This window comes from Coturnix japonica, chromosome 3, assembly GCF_001577835.2.
Source record: "Coturnix japonica isolate 7356 chromosome 3, Coturnix japonica 2.1, whole genome shotgun sequence".
Lineage (NCBI taxonomy): Eukaryota > Metazoa > Chordata > Aves > Galliformes > Phasianidae > Coturnix > Coturnix japonica.
This window is the reverse complement of record NC_029518.1, coordinates 19,452,742-19,473,333: the sequence shown is the minus strand read 5'-3', so window position 1 is coordinate 19,473,333 and position 20,592 is coordinate 19,452,742. Positions and strand designations below refer to the sequence as shown.

General features: G+C 40.2%; 1 protein-coding gene across 1 annotated transcript; it reads right to left on the bottom strand.

Moving 5' to 3' along the window:
• Positions 1 to 376: 376 nt before the first annotated feature.
• Positions 377 to 20,560, bottom strand: INTS7 (integrator complex subunit 7). The gene is made up of 20 exons (XM_015857320.2): positions 20,422 to 20,560; positions 20,199 to 20,328; positions 18,976 to 19,122; positions 17,651 to 17,788; positions 17,240 to 17,286; positions 16,882 to 17,081; positions 15,811 to 15,933; positions 15,274 to 15,391; positions 14,215 to 14,349; positions 13,583 to 13,680; positions 12,873 to 13,112; positions 10,948 to 11,085; positions 10,060 to 10,266; positions 7,114 to 7,308; positions 5,908 to 6,011; positions 5,465 to 5,533; positions 4,242 to 4,374; positions 2,870 to 2,968; positions 1,859 to 2,044; positions 377 to 1,013 (listed from the first exon to the last, which is right to left on the bottom strand). Exons 1-20 carry the CDS (start codon positions 20,510 to 20,512, stop codon positions 726 to 728), a joined length of 2,886 nt encoding a protein of 961 aa, XP_015712806.1. The 5' UTR covers positions 20,513 to 20,560; the 3' UTR covers positions 377 to 725.
• Positions 20,561 to 20,592: the final 32 nt, after the last annotated feature.

Below are 20,592 nucleotides of genomic sequence, written 5' to 3'. Positions count from 1 at the left end.
CCAAGCTCCCATCCCTAGTGTTCAGATTTACAGATTTCAGTGCTATTTGCCTGGCTTTAGAATTGATGCACGTCTCTGGAGCTGTACACACCTATCGGATCAGGTGAACAAAGTCCTTTGGAGAAGGAACACAATCTGGAATTGTAGCAAGGTTAATCTTACTGGCGCATGGAAAATAAAGACTCATCCAGGGAATGACCTGAGCTGGCTTAAGTTTCTTCTACTAGAATTCTCACATGCTCAGCTACACACTGTGAATATCGTGCAACCTATGAGAAAAGTCTGCTCCCCAGTGTTTCTCAGCTGTTTTGGTATGTATGCTGACATCACAGGCTTTCAGCAACATATCTGTCAATAACAGAACAAGAAACAACCATTCATTATACAAGAGAAAAAGTTGATGCTTTAATCTGAGTCTTTTCACTTTCTTTTTCTGTGTTATAGTAAGAAAGATTCTGTGGTTAAGACAATAAACCAAGACTTCAACGGCAAAAAAGCAGCAACCACAAACAGTTCAGATCTCCAGTTGCACGTACAGTAGGTGAATCACCTCCTTCTGGACCTTACAGCTATTTATGGTTGTAGGTATGTGCATGCATGTGTTTGGGAACACGCATATACACACCCACAGAGCTAACTACATAAAAATCAAAGTGGGGATAGAAAATATCACTTCCCTTAGCCAGAATGAAGTAGTCACTGATCACAAGAGTCACTTCCAGGAATTAAAACCGTGAGTATGCTGTTCTTTGTTGTTGCTGCTGTGATGGTGGCTGTCCTTGCTGTTGCTGAAGACGAACTTGCTGAGAGTATGGATCCTCAAGAGATTTAACAAAAATAGTTGTTTTAGGCCCCGTTTTCCAAACAATACCATTGGAATCTATTACAGAGGACTCTACTGTAATATTATGGGTGCCAAGTATCACAAAGTTTAACAGAAACTGAGTGCTGAAGTAGTCGTTGTGTGGCTCTACCCTCTGCTCCATTTCATTGGTCATGTTGTCAATAGGAATCTGAGAACACAAAAAAGTTACCATTTTATATAACCTGCTATAATCACCTTTCTATTCTCTGCTTGAAAGAGAAAGGAAAGAAAAAAAACACATTTGTCCTTGACTTCCCTAAACCAATCACATTTATGCTTGCATCAGCTTCGATATATTTTTCATAGATGAATGCAACTTTACTTTTTTGTATCTATCAATAAAAGTAAGGTAGCTAACACCAAGTTTTTCCCCTTACCAGTGTTCTGGTTTTGCAGTAATGCAATTCAGACATATTATTTATAATTCTGTTGCTTTAGAAGCAACTGAATTCCCCCCCCAAAAACCTCAAGAACCCCCCAGTCTCATCAAAACAGACCTTTCACTAAGTATCACATTAGCAGAACCTGAACTTCAGATATGCAATCTTTAAGGCAGTTCACTGGATTAATAGAAATTATGAGGACTGTTAAAAAAACAAACAAAGGACAACTTTATATAAGGGGTAAGAAGTTACAGAGGCTGTGCAGTAAAGAATGATCGGTTCCTGACTCTTTTTTTGTTTTGCCTCTGGAAGTTTCATTGGTATATACAGCTAGACTGAATTTTCCTTATCTCAAGCAGATTCCCAGTGACTTCTTCTGAACATCACAAGGTCTCTTTAGGTTGGAAGGAAAGTCAATAGTAAAAAGCTATCAGCACACAGCAAGCACAGAAATCCCAGATTCCTTCCAAGCACTTTGACCAGCTCCCACTTGTGCCCAAACATCGACTGCCAAAAGAGGATTAGACAATAACAAGTTAATTTCAACCAGAGGCTGAAAAGGAAGGAAAATACACCAAGAAGACTTCTCCTTGTTCTTGTCTACCCATACCTTATAGTCTTGTCCAGATTTGCTCTGCAGTACTGAAGATACATTTAGACAGACGGATTGGATTTTACGGAAGAGGCCTGGTTTAGACCCATGCTGAACCACTCCTTCTACCTTTAAGGCCAATTGCTGATTGTTCTGTACTGCAATAGGTTCTGCAGGGTTTCTTGGAGATGGGGACAGAGCAAGCTGTAGCACAAGAAGACAGTAAAATATGTAACCTTGTGCCTCCTTAAAAGCAAAGATAATTACAAGATGAAACAGAACACCTTCTGATAGCATAATTTCAAGGAAGGATTTAGTAGAGAAAAGCAGAAGATGGAAAGACTCAATTTGCAACAGAAACAGACTACTGTAGAGATCTATAAGCATCGTCAGCACTATGAGGCATGGTGTTCACATCTCCTTCTTTAGTTAAACTCTTCTAAAGAAGTCTTCCATAAAATATCCACAAGTAAGCTCTAAGCATATAAAGACGAATACAGAAGTAAAAACCTGTATGATTAAATAACATAAATCTCCAGGCTCCCAATTTTCCCAGAAAAAAGGACTTTCTGAGTTAAAAATACACCCCTTGAAGGCATCACACTGCTGTTCTCATTCACTTAACTGATAAATATTACAACTTCATTCTATGGTAAAAGTTGTTTTTTTAAGAAAAAGGAAAAATAACTCAGTCTTATAGAAGTCATCTTCCTAAGACCAGAAAATCTGCTCTGCAGATGCAGAATCAAGAAAAATTACCAGTAAGGTTTTATTTTAAGATCTTGCAATCAAAGAACTGAATCCCATTTGCCTGATTAAATCATAGTCTAGTGGCTCATAACAATTACATATGTATTCAGTTACAACACAGACATTATTTAAGCCCTTCCTAGCAGGCAAGCCTAGGTCTGTATTGCAATTAAGTATCTTCAGTAAAAATACTGAAGACTATCATACCTTCGGTATGACTACTCATGAAGAAAAGGCTCTATAAGGAGAAATTTTAGGCCACATTTGAGCAACACTTACCTTAATGCTTGTAGACTGTAGCTTTTGAAAGAAGTACCTTTGGAAAGAAAGGGGTACCTTCAGCAAGGCAATGACAGCACTGCACAGACAAGCTGTATGCTGTAAGAAACAGAGCCAAAGCAAATGAGAATATTTCAGACAGTATGGAAAAGACATGCACTTAAGGTAATGAAACTGCAGTAGCTTCCACTAAGAAGTCCAGAAATATACTGACATGGTCATACAACAACAGCCACTATGATGGCAGCAACTAAAGTCAGCTTATGTTTATACTCTCCCCTTTATGAAGAAGGTATTCTGCTCTAGAAAGAACAAGCAGGCCAAGAAAAACAGAAATCTAGATAATTTCAGTCCCAGTATTACAGTTAGCTGAGCAATATCTTCTTAAAACACTCCTAACACAGAACTGACACACAGATCCTCAAATAAACAATAATCCACTCCTGGCAAACCAAATTTGCAACTCCCACAACTTCACAGAGTGCAATATCTTGAGCTTTAAACCTTTTATCTGCTCTTCTTTCTCTCGCTGCAGAGTAACATCAGTGAATGCAATGCTACTGAAATCACCCAGCTGGGCTGGAACAGACAGCAACTAAAGTTTACAGTGTTTACCTTAGCTACATTTTAGCCAACTCACTTTTCTGTGCAAATTGGAACTCTGTAAGGACTGCTGAACTCAGAACAAAAGAGGCAAGAAGGTACCAGTCCTAACAAGCGAACTGCCCTGTTTCCACCAATGTGCACTTCAGCTTTATGATTTTCACTAACAGAAAGAGACAACACCAGATTAGGACTGTAAAGGAGTACTCTTATCAGCTCCCTGTTTGCATTCAGCACACTTTACATTGTGTTTCCGATGACCTGTATTGATAAGAGAAACACTATACTCCAGCCACACAGTACTAACTGCCAACAGCTCAGATACCCAAGCTGGGCTAGCACTGGACCCTCCAGCACTGTGTGTGCCACAGGTGGAACTCCTGCACCACAACAACATGGATAAATAGTATTTCAGTATTTTAAGGTGACCGTAGTGAGGGATTTGACAGTGACTAGGTAATACTAAGTAATACTGTATCAGCACCTGCTACATTCACAATACCAGGAACTTTAAAACCCACATTTTTAATCGGGCCAGTAAGGCTAGAGATGTTTCAGCAAAACCTTTTTTTTTTTTTTTTTTTCCAAGTATTTTTTTTTTTTTTTTTTTTCCAAGTATTAGAGTATATCCTTAGGAACTGAGTTCCTTGTCTCACTAATAGCTTACACTGAATAACTGAAATGTGCTCTTCAGTTGCTCGATCACCTGAGATTTCCTCAGGTTTTAGAACCTTCATCTACAGAATATATATGTAAAGCTACTACTTGCCAAGTAAGACACAGGAGCATACTTCCTGTTGAGGGATTCCACTTCTTCCAGTACATGATTAAATACAGACATCATTCTCCTTTCATATTCACTCTCAACATGTGCTGCTCCATTTGAACTGTATTCCTGGAAACTAGAAAATAAAACACTCTGCTGTGCCTAAAATACTTTCCTCATCCCAGTCCGAGAGGCTCACTCCGAAACATGCCCAACAAGACCGTCCTCTGTTACAACTTGAAATTCATTAAGAAATAAACAGAGTAAACCGTTTGATTTATTGTTTTCCCAGTCAGACTTGATCCGCACATTTAAGCCCTTTCTCAACTCCAGCTTATCCAGCACTTGCATTCCCATCCTTTCCCAGTTGAAGCAACTGCAGCTCTAAGAGACCGGGTGTGCTTAATTCCCTGAGGAATTTTATTTCAGCCAGCAGCACTTAGAATGCTTCAAAAAAGTCTCACAACTCAACAAAAATGGGCAGTGTCTGTCAGAGTTCACAATATACATGGAATCTTAGACTCTAATGCTCTGAATGCAGTTCACCCCCCAGAAACCTAACTTTTTTAAGGACACAATTGGAAAACATGTGATTAAGGCATCTTCAAAATAGTGCTTAATTCATAACAGTAGATGGACATTTGGGATGCCCAGTTTTATTCCCAGTTACAAGAATCACACATTATAAAGATGCTTAGCCGAGTTTATCTTCCCTTTAATCACAGCATCAGACCTCTAAAGAATGATTTGATTCACAGCTGCTTCAACATGATTTTGCTAATATGTACAAGCTTACACACACAAAAAAGACAGAAACGATTATTTTACCTTAAAAATCTTACACTAATCTCATGCGTGTATTTCCAACACTCCAAAGAAAACTAACATGTACCTACTACTTCCACTTACAAGTGTGAGAGTTAACACAGAATGGCAAACATTAAAATACATGGCAACAGATTGAAAGTTATTTCTTATTTTAATTCAAGTCTGTATTTAAGATGAGAGGAGTACAGCTCTCAAGAGCATAGTAAGTAAATAAAGCAGAACCTGAAGTACAGGTTAGCCTGTCAGCTACAGCACAGCACCAACAGGTCGTCCAGCCTGGCCAGAACAGAATTGTAAGGGGCCACAGGAAAGCTTCTCTGAACATTACCTAAATTCCTAAAGTCCCACGTGTTAAGAAACTACAAGCAAAGGAGCAGAAATTTAACTCTAAAACTTACTTCGCAGATTCTGGATCCAAAATCAGAGCTTCAATTGCATGTGAAATCAACAGGCAACTCTGCTGTTGTCTGATATTAATATTAAGGAGTTATGAGATTTACAAACTTGGTTCCTAAAACAAGAAACACAGTACTATTCAGTAGCACTTTTCCTTATTTCTCTAACTTTTGTGAAGTAATCCTATCACTATTCCTTTGGTAAACAGAACAACTATGGAAATCCCATTTTATGCTGCTGTAAGTTTCAAGTCCTAACTTACTCATGGAGTAATTCTGAACAATAATACAGCAATGTCCATTTCCAAACAGGTTTTAAGCAACCTTCTTAAGCAGTTAACTGCTTCAAAATGACTCTGCTAGCTTTCTCTAGAGAAAGGACCGTTAACTTCGTGCTGTCTTGATGAAACTGTAAGAGGACAAATTCTGAGCTTTTAAAAGGATACAGTTCTACATTCCTTAGAGTCGCTGAGTCTGCATCAAAAGATGACTGATACAGATCTCCATAACGCACAGCCAGGTTCCGGAATTCCTCCATTGATAACTTCATCTACAGAGACAATGTCACCAGTCAAAATAACAGAAGAAAAACAGCCCATGTCCAGAAAATCACTAAACTAACCTACACCACTGAAGAAATAAAACATACTCTTGAGGATATATAAAGTTTTTTCCATGGATAAAAAGCACCTAAGTGACAAAGTATTACCCATGATTTAAACAGATATTCTTCCTGTAAAAAAACAAATAACAATAACAAAAAACAAACAAACAACAACAAACCAGCACAATTTTTTTGAGTTAAAAACAAAACTAACTTGAACAACCTGGGTTGGAGAGGTCTCCAGGCAGCCTGGTCTACTGGGTTGCAACCCTACCCAGAAGGGTTGGAATCGGATTGTCTTAATGAGTTCCTTCCAGCTAAGACCATTCTATGATTTTATCTATCTCCATTCTCCCCTAAAGGGGAAATGAAACTGCTCTGTCCTTCAAAGACCCACTAATTCCTTCTTATAGGTGGCATGCTTTTAGAAGCACTGTCTCAGTACTCTGTCCCCTACCAAGTCACCACAAAAAGCTACGAAGCAATACTTAAGAGTGTATTTTTCCTTTTAACTAGTATAATCAGAGTGTCCATGGTGCTTAAAAGCAAGGTGGAAAGGTTTTGATGCAAATTAGAGTTTACTGAGTGCGTTACTACTTGCGTATTGTAGGAAACTGTATGCATTTATGTGCAAAAAATCATGCACACACAGCTAAAAAATAGAGCCTGGTTCAGCCATAATGGAAAACTATGGCCCACTACTTACTGATGCTTTTCATTTCCTTCACCAGATACCACAGAACAGCTCGGGTTGGAAGGGACCTAGAGGATCATCGAGTTCCAACCCCCCTGTCACAGCCAGGGTTGCCAACCACTAGATCAAGCACCAGCTCAGACAGCCCAGGGCCCCCCCATTCAACCTGGCTTTGAACACCTCCAGGGTTGGTACATCCACAACCTCTCTGGGCAGCTGTGCCAGAGCCTCACCCCTCTCTGTGAAAAACTTCACCCTGACATCTGATCTAAACCTATGAGGTATCTGCTGAGAAGCAAAGTACATAATGACATCAGACACATAACTATATAAGAGTGAAATAAGAACACATGCCTGATTAGAGATGCGTCCACACCTCTGGAGATCATTGCCAGATGTCATGGCAATTGTTGTGGCAATAGCTGGTGGTGGGCTTGTTTTCAGGCTGTTGCAGGTACAAATAAGTTGAGAAAAAGCTTGCAGAAGGTCAATCCTGAGTTTCACAAATCCACACTGAAAGCTCAGAGGATTAAGTGGTGTACTTGCAGCCTGAAACACAGTAATTGTAATGTTGGCAATTGAGGTCAAAAGCAAACGCGGTAAAATAACTTCACAATGTCACTAAACTGTCTTCTCAGGCAAATTAACTCTCCAAGTCAATGCTAACGCTGATTTTAAAAAACAGCTCTAATAGATATGCTCAATTTAAATCATACTGAATATAAAGGGTAGAAAAATGTAGGTAAATACTAAGCCATCAAGTGTATCATGCTCTTTACAAGTGTTACTTGAGCTATTTATCTGAGCACTTATTTCCCTTTCTTCAAAGGATGAGCTATTAGACCTTGAAATCCACACAGTCCAGACCAGCCCCTACCATGAGAGGGCACAATGAACTGGAAGGCAAAGAAACACAGAGGGCTACAAAAGTGAATCTCTGGATGAACCAAAGTGATAAAGGACCAGCTAAAGCCAACCAGAACTAACAGCAATAGTAACCATCTTTGATTTTCTCTGAACTGTGATGTGGACATGAATCACAAAAGCACTGAATCTTATATTTGATGAAGGCAGTGACAACCAAGGATGATGAACAGAACTCCAGGAAGAAATACATGCTGCTATAAATCTAAGGGTATTGCTCTATGCAATTCTGTCCCCTAGGAGCTTATCTGACTTCAAAAAGCATCTGTGATAACTAAAGACACCCAGGAGGGGCAAATTGCAGCGTTCAAGATTCAATGCTAGCCAAGCCAAAAATCCAGACTAGGATGCATCCAACACATTACCAAGAACTTTTTTTTTCTTTTGCTGTCAGGAAAACAAACAAATTCACTGCAGAATGCCCCACGTCATCCGAGAACTGGCCTATCATGGGTGAAACCAAGGAAACATCAACCAACTGCTATAAAAAGCGAGACATTCTCAGTAGTGCAAACTGGACTTGATTATTGTAAATGGAGATAAAAGCTTGCCTCATTAATACTGCAGTTTAAATTACCTGCAACCCATATAGCCATGGGCAACAACAAAGTTACAGTAAACAAAGTACAGTTTGGAAAGTGACAGAAAGTTCTTTGCTCAGTTAAGTTCTTCAATTGACACAACATAGTTTGAGTTAGCATTACTTAATCATATAAATGCTTTGTTCAAGTTCAGTCTCTTCTCTGCACTACCAGTAGTGAAAAAACAAGCAGGAGTTTCCAAGGAAATGCAAGCTCTTTGCTGAAGAGTCCTGTTTCAAAACCTTTGCTAACTATGCAAGAAAGCACACAGTGAGACAGATGGGACTGGAGATGATGCACTTTGTAACTCCTTGTCCCACACATTTCTCTTATCTGTAAAGAAATTGGATTCAGTCCTCAAGAGGAGAAACTCACCTGAAAAAACACTTTGCATACACCCGATGCAACTTTCCTTCTTACATGCATATGAAGAAGGAATTAAGAAATATTCTGATAAGATCAGACACTGCCTGGATCTGTCATCATTGCAGAACATCTGCAAGATTACCAGGCACAGCACTGTGTAGTTACAAGGTGGCCCAACCACACAGGCACTAATGGTCTGCAGCACCAACAGTGCTGATCCATGCACTACACTGAAACAGAAGCGATAGGAAAGCTGAAGTCAGAGCGAAGGGACAGCTGAAGCATTCTGCAGTTAGACTGCCATGACACCTTGCTGTTCTTCCAAACATTGAGTTATGCAGATGTAAGCTGAGAGCAGCTCCTTTCATAGTTAAGATTTGAACATGGGGAGAAATTTGTCAAGAGAGATGCAACAAATCAGTTCTTCTTCAGAAGAGCTTCTCCAGCTCTCTGAAACCTGTGAACCACTATTTTCAAGGAAGTCAGTAGAAGAAATGAGGAAAGTAATTCTTCAACAACAAAAGAAAAAACAGACTCTAGGGAAAGGCAAATTAATTTGCTGAACCACTTTCCTGCCTTTAATGAATATTAAATATTCGTGTCTAATTAAATGCCCCCTCCAATGGCTTCTAGATGTTAGTGGAGCCTTGAAGTGTTGAACGAATAGCCTCACCCACTTAGCCAACAATTTAAAGGCAAATACTTACAGAGCTTTCTCTCAGAGGATAAAGGCATAAAATTTATAACCTTCCATGTTACTCAAGTGGCACTTTATTAAAAAACAGTATATCTGAGCTGACACGACACTGACAGCAACTGCAAAAGAAGCTGCTTCATTTAGAAGTGCTGTATGAAGACAGAGCCTTTTGTTAAGATGACAGCATGAAATGGAAGTCCATATTCATTAATGCCTTTGTTGTTACTGTCGTTAACAGAGACAGCACGCACAGCCTTATTTTCTCTACCTTAGAAAAGCAGAGAATGCTTGCTTAAAATATCTACCTCAAAATTCCTGTGCATTTGTCAACATTGAATTGTTCTCCTTCCTCTTACTGTATTGGTGTAGCTTTATGGTTCTTAGGACTTCATAGGATCACATTGTCAAATACAACGCAATGTGAACTCAGTAGGAAGAAGGAAGACAATTAAGCACTGTAACTTTAAGTAAAAAAAAAACAACGAAATGCATCACATGATTTGATCAACGCAGGAAACGAGGAGTGGAAAAAACAGGAAAAAAAAAAAGAAATCTAGCAAATGAGCTTAGCTGCTGAACTCTCTGAAGATACAGTGGGTTATAACAGGCATTTCCCTCCAACCCTCACATAAAAGAGTTTGGCACCCTTAAAACCATTTAAGAAGTTTAAGAACAGAAACAGATCTGCCACAGCACACAGAATCATCACTACAGCAGAAGATCTGTGCTAACCGTCAGGGATGCTATTCCTTTGTGATATGATTTTAAAGCTTCAGCAATGCAAGAAAGTGCTGAGCTGTAGTTGTCCTCTTGCAAACCCGTCAGACACTGCTCTGCGTGGGAGAACTCCTTCAAACTGTTCAGCCAGAAGTAAAAGTGCTCTGAAGCCACCTGAGTCAGCAGGCTTTGATACAGTTCTCTGGCCATGTCATGGTTACCCTGTAACGATAAGAAGGTTTGGAAGAGAGGACAAGAAGAAAGGCTGAGGGTAATTGCTGCGTTAGAATTTATTTTTAATACTGAAAATATATATTTCATCTCCACAGTAACACTGGGTTTGAAACTATTATCAACTCAGACAAGAGCTAAAACCAGGAGCCATGGCTGATGTATCAAAGCAGTGCTATACTTAGTCCTCTTCTCTGCAGCACATACCTTATCATATTAAAATTACCCCTGCATCTTGTACTAGGCTTTCTGCATAATTCTAACCCCAGCTATGATTTTACTGAAGGGGAGAGAAAAAAAACAAAAACAATCTTTCTTCACAATGAAGAGAAGCATACATCAGGATGGCCTGTAGCAATTTCTAAAGTAAAGAAAAATCAGATATGCTCATTAAAAAATAAAGATCAGGTCATCAGCTTCTCCCTTCTCAAATACTCTGGAAAGACAAATGGCTGAGAAAACCACCCTGATGGGGTGATTACTCTGAATGGAATCAGAATTCCAGAGAATTATGAAGGAAAATTATATATTCCCCACAGCCACCCACATTGTTTTCTATGTTCTGAGCCCTATTATTACCCTTCCTTACATTCTTTTTCTAATCAAAAGAAATCACTAGGATCCTTCCAACAACACCAAAACATTTTCCTCCAGGTATTTATTTCCACCTACCATTCTGGAAGCCTGCCTGGCTATCCTGTAGGCTGTCCATCCATTGGAGGCATTCTCAAGCTGCTGTTTAATAACAGTTTTAATTTCTGGAGATAAAGCCTTCTGACTGGAAACAAATATCACCGTGGCAAGAGAAACCTATAGAAGAACAAAGAGCTTAGAAATAAGGTTGTATTTCAAGAACGAACCACCACAAACACAAAAAACCCAAACCATCTCAGCCTAATAGAAACGATCTGCTTGATGTTGGGCTCAGAACTACATAGAAGACTTAATATACATTTTAACTGAAGTACTCTTCTCAGTCATGTATCTTGATATTTGAGGCAACCAAAATATTTCTTGTAGATGAAACTCACTTATTTAAATAATCTTTACTGCCGTTTTTTCACTGGGATAGTTCAAAGGCTTCAGATAAATAAGCAGGAAGCTTGAATTTCTTTCTCAAAAGCTAAATTAATTTCTACATAGATGTAATAAGAGCATTTTTATCTCTCAAAATATATTAAAACACCTGCCAGACTACCACAAGTAAATTGATATAATTAACTGCCATCTTTGTTCTTCTGTAAACCTTATTTTACTATCCCAACACTTTTAAGTTTGTCTAAGCAGTGCCATCTGCTGGGAAAACTAGAGGAAAACACCACATATGCCAACACTCAACTCAGAAATCGTACCTCATAGAGCTGAACTATCTAAAAAAACAGAAAACAACAACCTGAAAATGAAACTATAGGCTGGCACATCAACTTGGACCTAACAAGTGCTTTAGGTTACCTCTTTGGAAGGAAAAAAGCTATCTATAGTAGTTTATGTAGACAGGGTTACAATGCTGGTAGGTGAAGGAAGAACTAATATTGAGGTAGCTGTACTTATTTTCTATGTATTTGACATTGTCCCACACGACATTCTCAACTCTTCTTTGGAGAGAGATGGATTTGATGGATGGAATGCTTGGTGGATAAAGAATTGGCTGCATGGCCACTCTCTGGCTTCATGTCCAGATGGGCATCAGTCACAAGAGGTGTTCAGGGGTCAGTACTGGGCAGGCACTTTGTTACATCTTTATCAGTGACATAAACAGTAGGACTGAGTATGCCCTCAGCAAGCATGTTGATGACACCAAGCTGTGAGGTGCAGTCAGCACACTGGAGGAAAAGGATGCCACCAAGAGGGACCTGGACAGGCTTAAGAGGTAGGCCTGTATGAAATTCTTATTGAATAATGTCAAAGGATACATCATGCACTTGGGTTGGGACAATTTCAAGCACAGACACAGACTGCGCAGAGAATGGACTCAGAGCAGCTCTGAGGAAAAGGGCTAGGTGGTGTTAAAGTCAAACACAATATACTGCACAATATGTGCAGTATATGACTGCAGCCCATAGTGCCCACCATGTCCTGATTGGCACAGTCACCTTCCTTAACCTGCTGATGACACTGCTTTTGATATAGCCCAGGACATGGTGAGCACTCCAGGCTGCATCAAAAGCAGTGTCATCAGCAGGTCAAGGAAGGTGACCGTTTCCCTCTGCTCTGAACTTGTGAGACCCCACCTGCAGAACTGCCAAAAGTAGCCAACAAGAAAGTTGGAGGGGGACTTTTTACAAGGACATGTAGTAATAGGAGAAGGAATAATGGCTTTAAACTCAAAGAGAGTGGGTTTAGATTAGATAAAAGGAAGAAATTATTTACTTTGAGGGTAGTGAAGCACAGGCTGTTGCAAGAAGCGATGGATACCTCACTCCTGGAGGTGTTCAAGGCCAGGTTGGATGGGGCTTTGAACAATCTAGTCTAGTGAAAGGTATCCCTGATCACAACAGGGAGGATAGAACTGGATGGTTTTAAATCTCCCTTCTAATCCAAACCATTCTATCTATGATTTTGTCCATCAAGGTTTATTCTCCTGAAGGAGGTCTTACCAAGAGTTCCTGTTTTTTATCTGTAGTAGACTGTCCAATCACTTTATAGAGCTCCATCAGATCTCCCAGCATCCCATCTGCTAATACAGGCAGCTGCATGGCAATAGCTGCTAAACAGTGGCACATGAGAATCCTAGCAGCATCCTGAGCACTGTGCAGCTGCGTCAACAGAGATTCAACCACCGACTGGCTCAGGTGAGGACGGCACTTGACCAACTTTACCATACAAGTTAAGGTGATCTGTAATTCACAAACACCAACAGATACAGTTAATACAATGCCTACTTAAAAGTAATACCAAAACAGACACTTTGCTGCAAGTGTGATTACAGAAATACACAAAAAGGAGATTTCCTTAGAGCATAAGCCTCTATCTCCAAACTCAAAGCATAAAGACACCAAGAAACAATTCTTCTCATGCCTTTACAGGTACATAATTAAATACAATTACCAGCAGCAGATAATGAAGTGGGACAATAAAAATAATAGTTGATAAGAACATGGTTATCTTGCAGATTGCATCCCCATCTCAGAAAATGTGGGTTCTCCCTTACCAAGAATTCCTTCATTCTGTAGAGACACCTCCACCCCCTGTTCAAGTTTGTTTCATTATAGCTGTACCACAGAAAAGCGGTACACTTCAGCTCTTCTGCTAGAGAAACCATTACTGTAACTTATAGCTGTGCTAATGAATACAGCAGTATGGTCACCTTTAAAGTTGCTTGAGCTCCTGGACTGTCATCTTGACTACAGAGTACAAGAAGAGATTCTAAGCCAAAAACTGCATCTTGCTCCAAAGGCAGAAGATCTAAGAAAAAGTAACAGTCAGTTAGTTCCCTTTTATAGTTCCCGTCTTTAATCAACATAGTGCTTACAGTGGTGCTGCAGTGATGACAGATGAATATTCTCCTAATAATTCTGACTCGCTTTAATTGGAAGCAATCCTGTCTCAGGTAATTATTCAGCACTCACGTTAAACGTGACATTTGTAGGGTGAGCATAAAATTCTGGACAACAACTCCTAAATGCTCCATTATTCCTTCGCAGCTGATTTTGTGCCAAGAGTTACCAAAGGCTAACAGACAATTCAGTGATTCATAGCAAAAGTATTTATTTTAGCAGTTCTACTGTGTCCATTAATTTTCTATAAATGAGTAGAAGATGGAATCTTCCCAACCATTCACAAGATTCCACAAAACATTTGCAGAGATTATATAGTCCCCATAACCAGCATGAAGGACCAGAATCACAGAAAACTTCATGGACAAGACCAGTCAATGTATGTTAAGTGCATAAGCCTGACTGCAAATAAACTTATTTCATTGTCCTTGCTCTCATTTACCTTTTTCCTGACAAGACGCTGATATATTTGTCAGAATTCTCACACCATGAGCTGCAATGCCACGGTTATTATGGTAACAGCACTCCTGTGCTAATTTTACTAAATCAAATGATCTTGCAGTTGTAGTCGCTGTTCCTAAACAAAGACAAGGTAAACCAGACATATAACAGCACAAAGTTTAATTAGACTATGAAATTTTCAAGTATATTCCCGTACTAAAGCTATATTGATTTGTGGTGCTCAGTTTCTTAAAATTACTTATTTTACTTCATATGTTTTTATCCTACCATTTTAACATATATTCCTACACACCTGCTAACACTGAGACTCTCTCCTCTTTCCTAAATGCAACTTAGACATCTAAGAAAAGAAAAGAGTATCAACCTTTAGACCTGCATGTTTCAGGAACTTTGAGATCTTTAGACTTATCCCAAAGATTTTAATGACTGAAAAAAAAAAAAAGAACTATCAAGCATATTAAGACATGCCAGAATAACTGATGAAAACACACTGTTTCTCCTCTTTTCTGCAGCCAGTGTTGTTGGGCTCATTATACTCATTAAGACATAGTGCCTTTCAAGAAGACATAACAGACAGTATCATTTCCATTTTCAGAATGAGATACCTTTAATCATTTCAGAATGCCTGCTTCTTCTCAACTACAAAGCCTCTATGCTTCACTGCTCCCTTCATTCAAACTAAAACACTACACAAATGCGTGGTCTCAAAGTGCCTTAAGCAGAACACAGGCTGACCATTTAAAAAGGCAAACTGTTTCTTTAGTTTATGTCAAGAAGTTGAAAATCCAAAGGTAAACAAAACTTTCACAGAGCTTATTAGCCACAAGATCTGTAACAGAATCTTAACCAGTGACTGTTCATTGGTGCATGCTCTCTCATTTCAAGTTCAGATACAATAAACACAGTTTGACCCTCAACTAGCACCCTGAAGTTCAGTAATACTTTCAGAATATGCAACAATGTTTACTATAAACTATTCTGGAGTAAACAGCTAATTACCAAAAATGCCCAGAATTATCATCTAATCTGGTTTTCTTACCTGGAGCACTGCTGAAGTACTGTTTAATGGCAATGGTCCCTGATAATGTGGAAAGAACTGACAGCATCCCCAGCTTCAAACTGTCATACGGTGTGTGAAGAGCAGATTCACACAGTGCCTACAAGAGAAGGGAGAAGATACAAATGGAAGGAAGTTCCATGAACTATCTGTATTAAAGGTCTAGTTGCACCTGTTTGTAAGAAGGAAGGGCCTATGACCAAAACAGGCAAAACTGAAATCAAACCAGAACTTGCTCATCTGGCAAGCATCTAGAAAACATCTTGCACGTATCCTAACAAACTGCTCTAAGTATCAGTAGCACCAGGTTCTAAAGCCAACAGCACATGCTTTTCCTCAGTTACATTACTTCAATTGTTCATTTATATTTGGCTACTTTGCTTGGTAGATTATGCCTAATTTAAGGACACACAGAGGCACATATTCTTGCTTCCTTCCCTCACAAATTGTTCTCTTGGAAGGAATTCCACAACTAATTGCAAAGCTTCATAACAAACTTTTGCCTAAAAATGTATTAACCTGAATATTTTCTCTACTCCATGTATGTGGCATCTTGTTAGCCAACAGCTTTAAATCTTGGATTGCAAGCCTCTTCACAGCCTTTCTGGGGTCATTCTTCAAGTACTGCAACAAAAGCTGGACCTGTAACAAGATAAATTCATCATTTAAGGGGACGAGATTGTACTATAAAGATATTATATAAATATTCAAGAATATTCATGAAGGAATTTTGAAAATACTCATATGAAACTGCCATGTGTTTCCTGCCTGCTTGCTTCCCACATGGCAAAGACTGCACTGCAGTTCCTTGGCAAGTGGAATCAATCTAACAGCTGCTTTCTGCCATCCTTCACTCCTGTCTCTTCAAGCACACCTCTCTGCCACCTCCCCACATGCCCCGAGAAGCCCTAAGTGCTATTCCTGCTCTCATAGAAACACTGGTAAAAACATTCCCAAGGACCTCAGACAACACTTTGCATTGTCACGATTACACTAGTAGCAAGTATTTCAGGCATTTCTGCATGATCTGCAGTCAACAGAGAGCAGCACAGATATACACTCTGTCTCAGAAAAAAATAATAAGAAATCCACACACCCTGGCTATCTGATTTATATGTACAACATAGGCGGCTGTGTTGCAGAAATACAGCCTGTAAGCCCATGCTTACTTTCATAAAGAGCATGTGAAGTGCTTGAATGTTGTCTCAGCTAGCTCAAATTCAGTACTATTCCTGAAAGTCAGCCATCCCAAGAAGTTTTAAACAAATCAATGCAGTAAGTCAAATAGACACCAGCCTGCCACAAATGTATGGATTAAAAGGTCAATAGATTTTTATGACTTTACTATAATTAGTTGAACCTCAAATGTCACTGTGCATTCATACTTGCTATATGAATCATAATCACAAAGCCCATTATCTAAACATAAAAGCATTATATTTTGCTCATCAATGCTTTCTCACGACTTGGTTTAAAAACATAAGCTGTAGCAATAGACTCAGTCTTTCAAGATAAAGATCACAGTTTATCCTCAATAATCCCTGTTTTGTTTTAAACATGCTTTGTAGATTCATTTGAAAGAAGAATTACCTGTTTAGGAATGTCAACCAAAGAAGAAGCAGCAAGCAGAGTGAACGTGTGCAGAGTAACAATGACCATCTTGGTGGAAGGATATGATGTTACCAACTGCTGAAGCAGCTGCCGGGAGCTGGAGGCCAGGCTAGCATCATGATGCATGTGCTGTAGAATAGGGATCAACTTCAATTTCAAGTCCACAGGTGTGGCTAAACCTGTAACAGGGAACAGAGACACTGTCAGGCTATTGTACTGGCTTTTTCTGGTACTAAGACACACATTATTTGGGGTAAGGGCAATGGTATAGAGGTATTTTATATACTTATGTATAAAAAAGAAGCCCTGGATATCATCACTCAGTATTTGTACATACCTTGAATCATCTCACTGATTTTGTTACATATTCCTGCAGCAAAGTCCCTGTAGAGAAAAAGACAAAGCACCAAGTGAAATGAAAGCAAACAGGCTAAAAAAAAAAAATCAACAGAAGAACCAAACAATGAATTTTAATAATAAAAACCACCACAAGAATGCTTGCCAAAACTTAGTTATTTTAGAATCCCTACACAGGTGCATAATCAAATAATAAAATGGAAGCTTTCAAATAAGTTTCATAGGTTTTTTTAGACTCGAATTCAGACTTCCTTACACTTATTATCATGACATATAACAGCTGTGAAGGATGTTCTACCACCACTGAAGAAAATACTAAGTTCAGTAAGCAACAGTGGAGCTGTTATTCTTTGCAATGTGAAAAACGGGGGAGAAAAAAATTCCACCTTACTTTGACTGTGCAGAAAAGTTGGCAGCAGCAAAAATAGCAGCTTCAACTTCCACATTATCATGGGAATCCAAACTCTGGCGAATACTGTGATGTGCATTCTTCCTTTCTGGAATGATAGACGCCATGCTGCCCAACATCCTACAGACACAGATCAGGAAAAGGAGCAAGCACAATGACTGACTATGAAGTAATGCAAGATGAAATCAAAGGGAAGCACAGAAGGACTGGCTTAAAGTCTTGGCTTTTATATAAATGAGGGCTCTTTTACATTCACTACAGAAACAAAGACACACTGACAGCAGGCATATTGCTAAAACATGATTATGCTGGTATCAGCCTTCTGTTAGTCATTTAATGAAAACAAACAACAAAAAAGTAACCATATTGGAGTATCATTAGTGGAAAACAATTGTTATAAAGTGAGGAGCACACCATGGCATGGGGTACACCATTTTTAAAGACACTTTTGTGCCCAAGCTCTGATATCAGCGCAACAGATTTAATGCTAAAATGCATTACTGCACGCATACACAAATATATATCAATATATATCATGCGATTTAAAAGTCAGTCATTTTGGTAGTTTAGGAGAATTAAAATAGCATTTACAAAGTTGTTTCTACCTTTTCTATTCTTCCCATTAAATCTTCAAATTGAATCAATACATGTCTGAGAAGTCAAAATTAACTACATACTAAGAAAGGGAAAATTCTAGAGAGTGACTATAATGAAGCAAACAAACATCAGTCTCTCATCATTTGTTTTTTTGAGATCCTAAAGCATAAAACCATAATCTCAAAAATATAAAAAGAAATGGGTGTGTGAGATAATAAACCAAACCTCTGTTAATGACTCTCATCTTTCAACAGTGAGAACAGAAACAGTTCTGAATAGATAGGAGAAATGAATAAGCAAGGGAGAAGGAGTGCTCTGTTCACATTTTAATTCAGTCACACAGGAGTTGAAGGAAGATGAAGAAAAGATTATAATGCTGGGTACTGTTAGAGATACAGAGACCAAAGCAGCAGGACAGCAACATTAAAGATATCTTGAAGTGTGGTTTTTTCTACCCACTGGATTCCCATCTCACCTGGAGCCATCTGCACAACTCTCACATCACAAATACAAGCATGCAAAAACCTTGTTCTTCCACTTACACATCTCCTGCTCACTCCCTATGAGATGTCCCCGCTTTTGCCTTTATGATGAATGTGGAAGACAGCTCCTACACTCTGAGAAGTAGCTGATTTTGTTAGAACAGATTAGCACACCAATAAAAGAGCTACAGCTTTGAAGTAAGTTAGGTTCACTTCTGTGCTACTTACCGAAGCGTGATAGCCCGAGCAACAGGATCATTGCTATGAATCACTGAGAAAACTCTCTTCACAAACTCATCCACGTTGAGGATCTTCTCCAGGTGCTTCTCGCTCTGCTGCGTAACTTTCAGCACACACAGCCTCAGGAAGTTGTTCCTATCAGAAGACACACGTTTATCTTTACTGAGCTGTTTGATAATACAGATTCAAAAACTTCTAAACTAAATGCATTACGAAAAACATATTTAATCACAACAAAGAAGCTCTGTGCTTTAGAAATGGCTCAAGCAGGCTACCAGTTAAGGATAGAATATGAACGCACTGCTATATGTAGCACAAGTGACAAATTTCTTACTGCCTCACAGCACAAATAACATACAATGAATGTGGGTCCAACAAATCACAGAATCACAGAATGACCCGGGTTGGAAGGGACCTCAAGGATCATGTAGTTCCAACCCCCTGCCTGGCAGGGCCACCAAACATACACCTTTACTAGATCAGGTTGCCCAGGGCCCCATCCAACCTGGCCTTGAACACCTCCAAGGACGGGGCATCCACAACCTCCCTGGGCAGCCTGTTCCAGGACCTAACCACTCTCCTAGTGAAGAACTTCTCCCTAACATCCAACCTAAATCTTCCATCTTTTAACTTAAAACCATTTCCCCTAGTCCTGCTATTGTCAGCCCTTTCGAAGAGCTTACTCCCCTCCTGGGAGTAAGTTCCCTTCAGGTATTGAAAGGCTGCAACCTTCTCTTCTCCAGGCTGAACAAACCCAACTCCCTCAGCCTGTCCTCATAGGGGAGGTGCTCCAGCCCCCTGATCATCTTCGTGGCTCTCCTCTGGACCCTTTCCAAAATCTCCATGTCTTTTTTGTACTGAGGGCTCCACACCTGGACACAGTACAACAGATGGGGCCTCACAAGAGCCGAGTAGAGAGGGACAATCACCTCCCTATCCCTGCTGACCACCCCTCTCCTGATGGAGCCCAGGATCCCATTTGCTTTCCGGGCTGCCAGAGCGCACTGCTGGCTCACTGTCTGTGTGCTACTGAGAGCAGCTGCACAGCAGACCCGGCTCGGTTCGGCACAGGGCACACGGAAAAGCTCAACTTGAGGCATTCACTTTCCTCACAGATGGGACTTGCAGAATTGGGCCATTCATTTATTTGTTACGATTCCGAAGGCACCTACACAGAACTGCCTCTAGCGGAACTAAAGCACGGTACTCACCCGACCCTGAACACGTCGGCCAGCTTCAGGAAGGCGGAGTTGATGAGGATGGGGAATGGATACTTCTGGAAGAGCCGCGGGAAGCGCACCACGGCCTCGCACTGCTCGCCGAGCTTACCGGACCGCAGGCCTGCACAGAGCACCACAACGCTCACTGCTACAGCGGCACCAACCGGGCCTCTCTCGACACCCCATCCCCGCGCTCCCCCATCCCGCTCCTCACCCTTGTCCAGCTCCATGAGGGCGGAGTTGGCGTCCAGCTCCTGCTCTCCGTACCCCGCGTCCGCCAGGAACGACTTCCCCGCCGCCGCCATCGCGAACCCCGCTGCCGCCCAGCGCGCATGCGCGGCCACCCTCCCGCCACACCGACCCTGCGGCGCACGCGCACTCCTCT

Coding starts and splice junctions, on each gene's coding strand:
- INTS7 (XM_015857320.2), bottom strand. CDS start 20,512: ATGGCGGCGGCGGGGAAGTCGTTCCTGGCGGACGCGGGGTACGGAGAG. Junction 20,329..20,421: donor CCTCATGGAGCTGGACAAGG/GTGAGGAGCGGG, acceptor TGCTCTGTGCAG/GCCTGCGGTCCGGTAAGCTC. Junction 19,123..20,198: donor GCCGACGTGTTCAGGGTCGG/GTGAGTACCGTG, acceptor GTCTTCTGATAG/GAACAACTTCCTGAGGCTGT.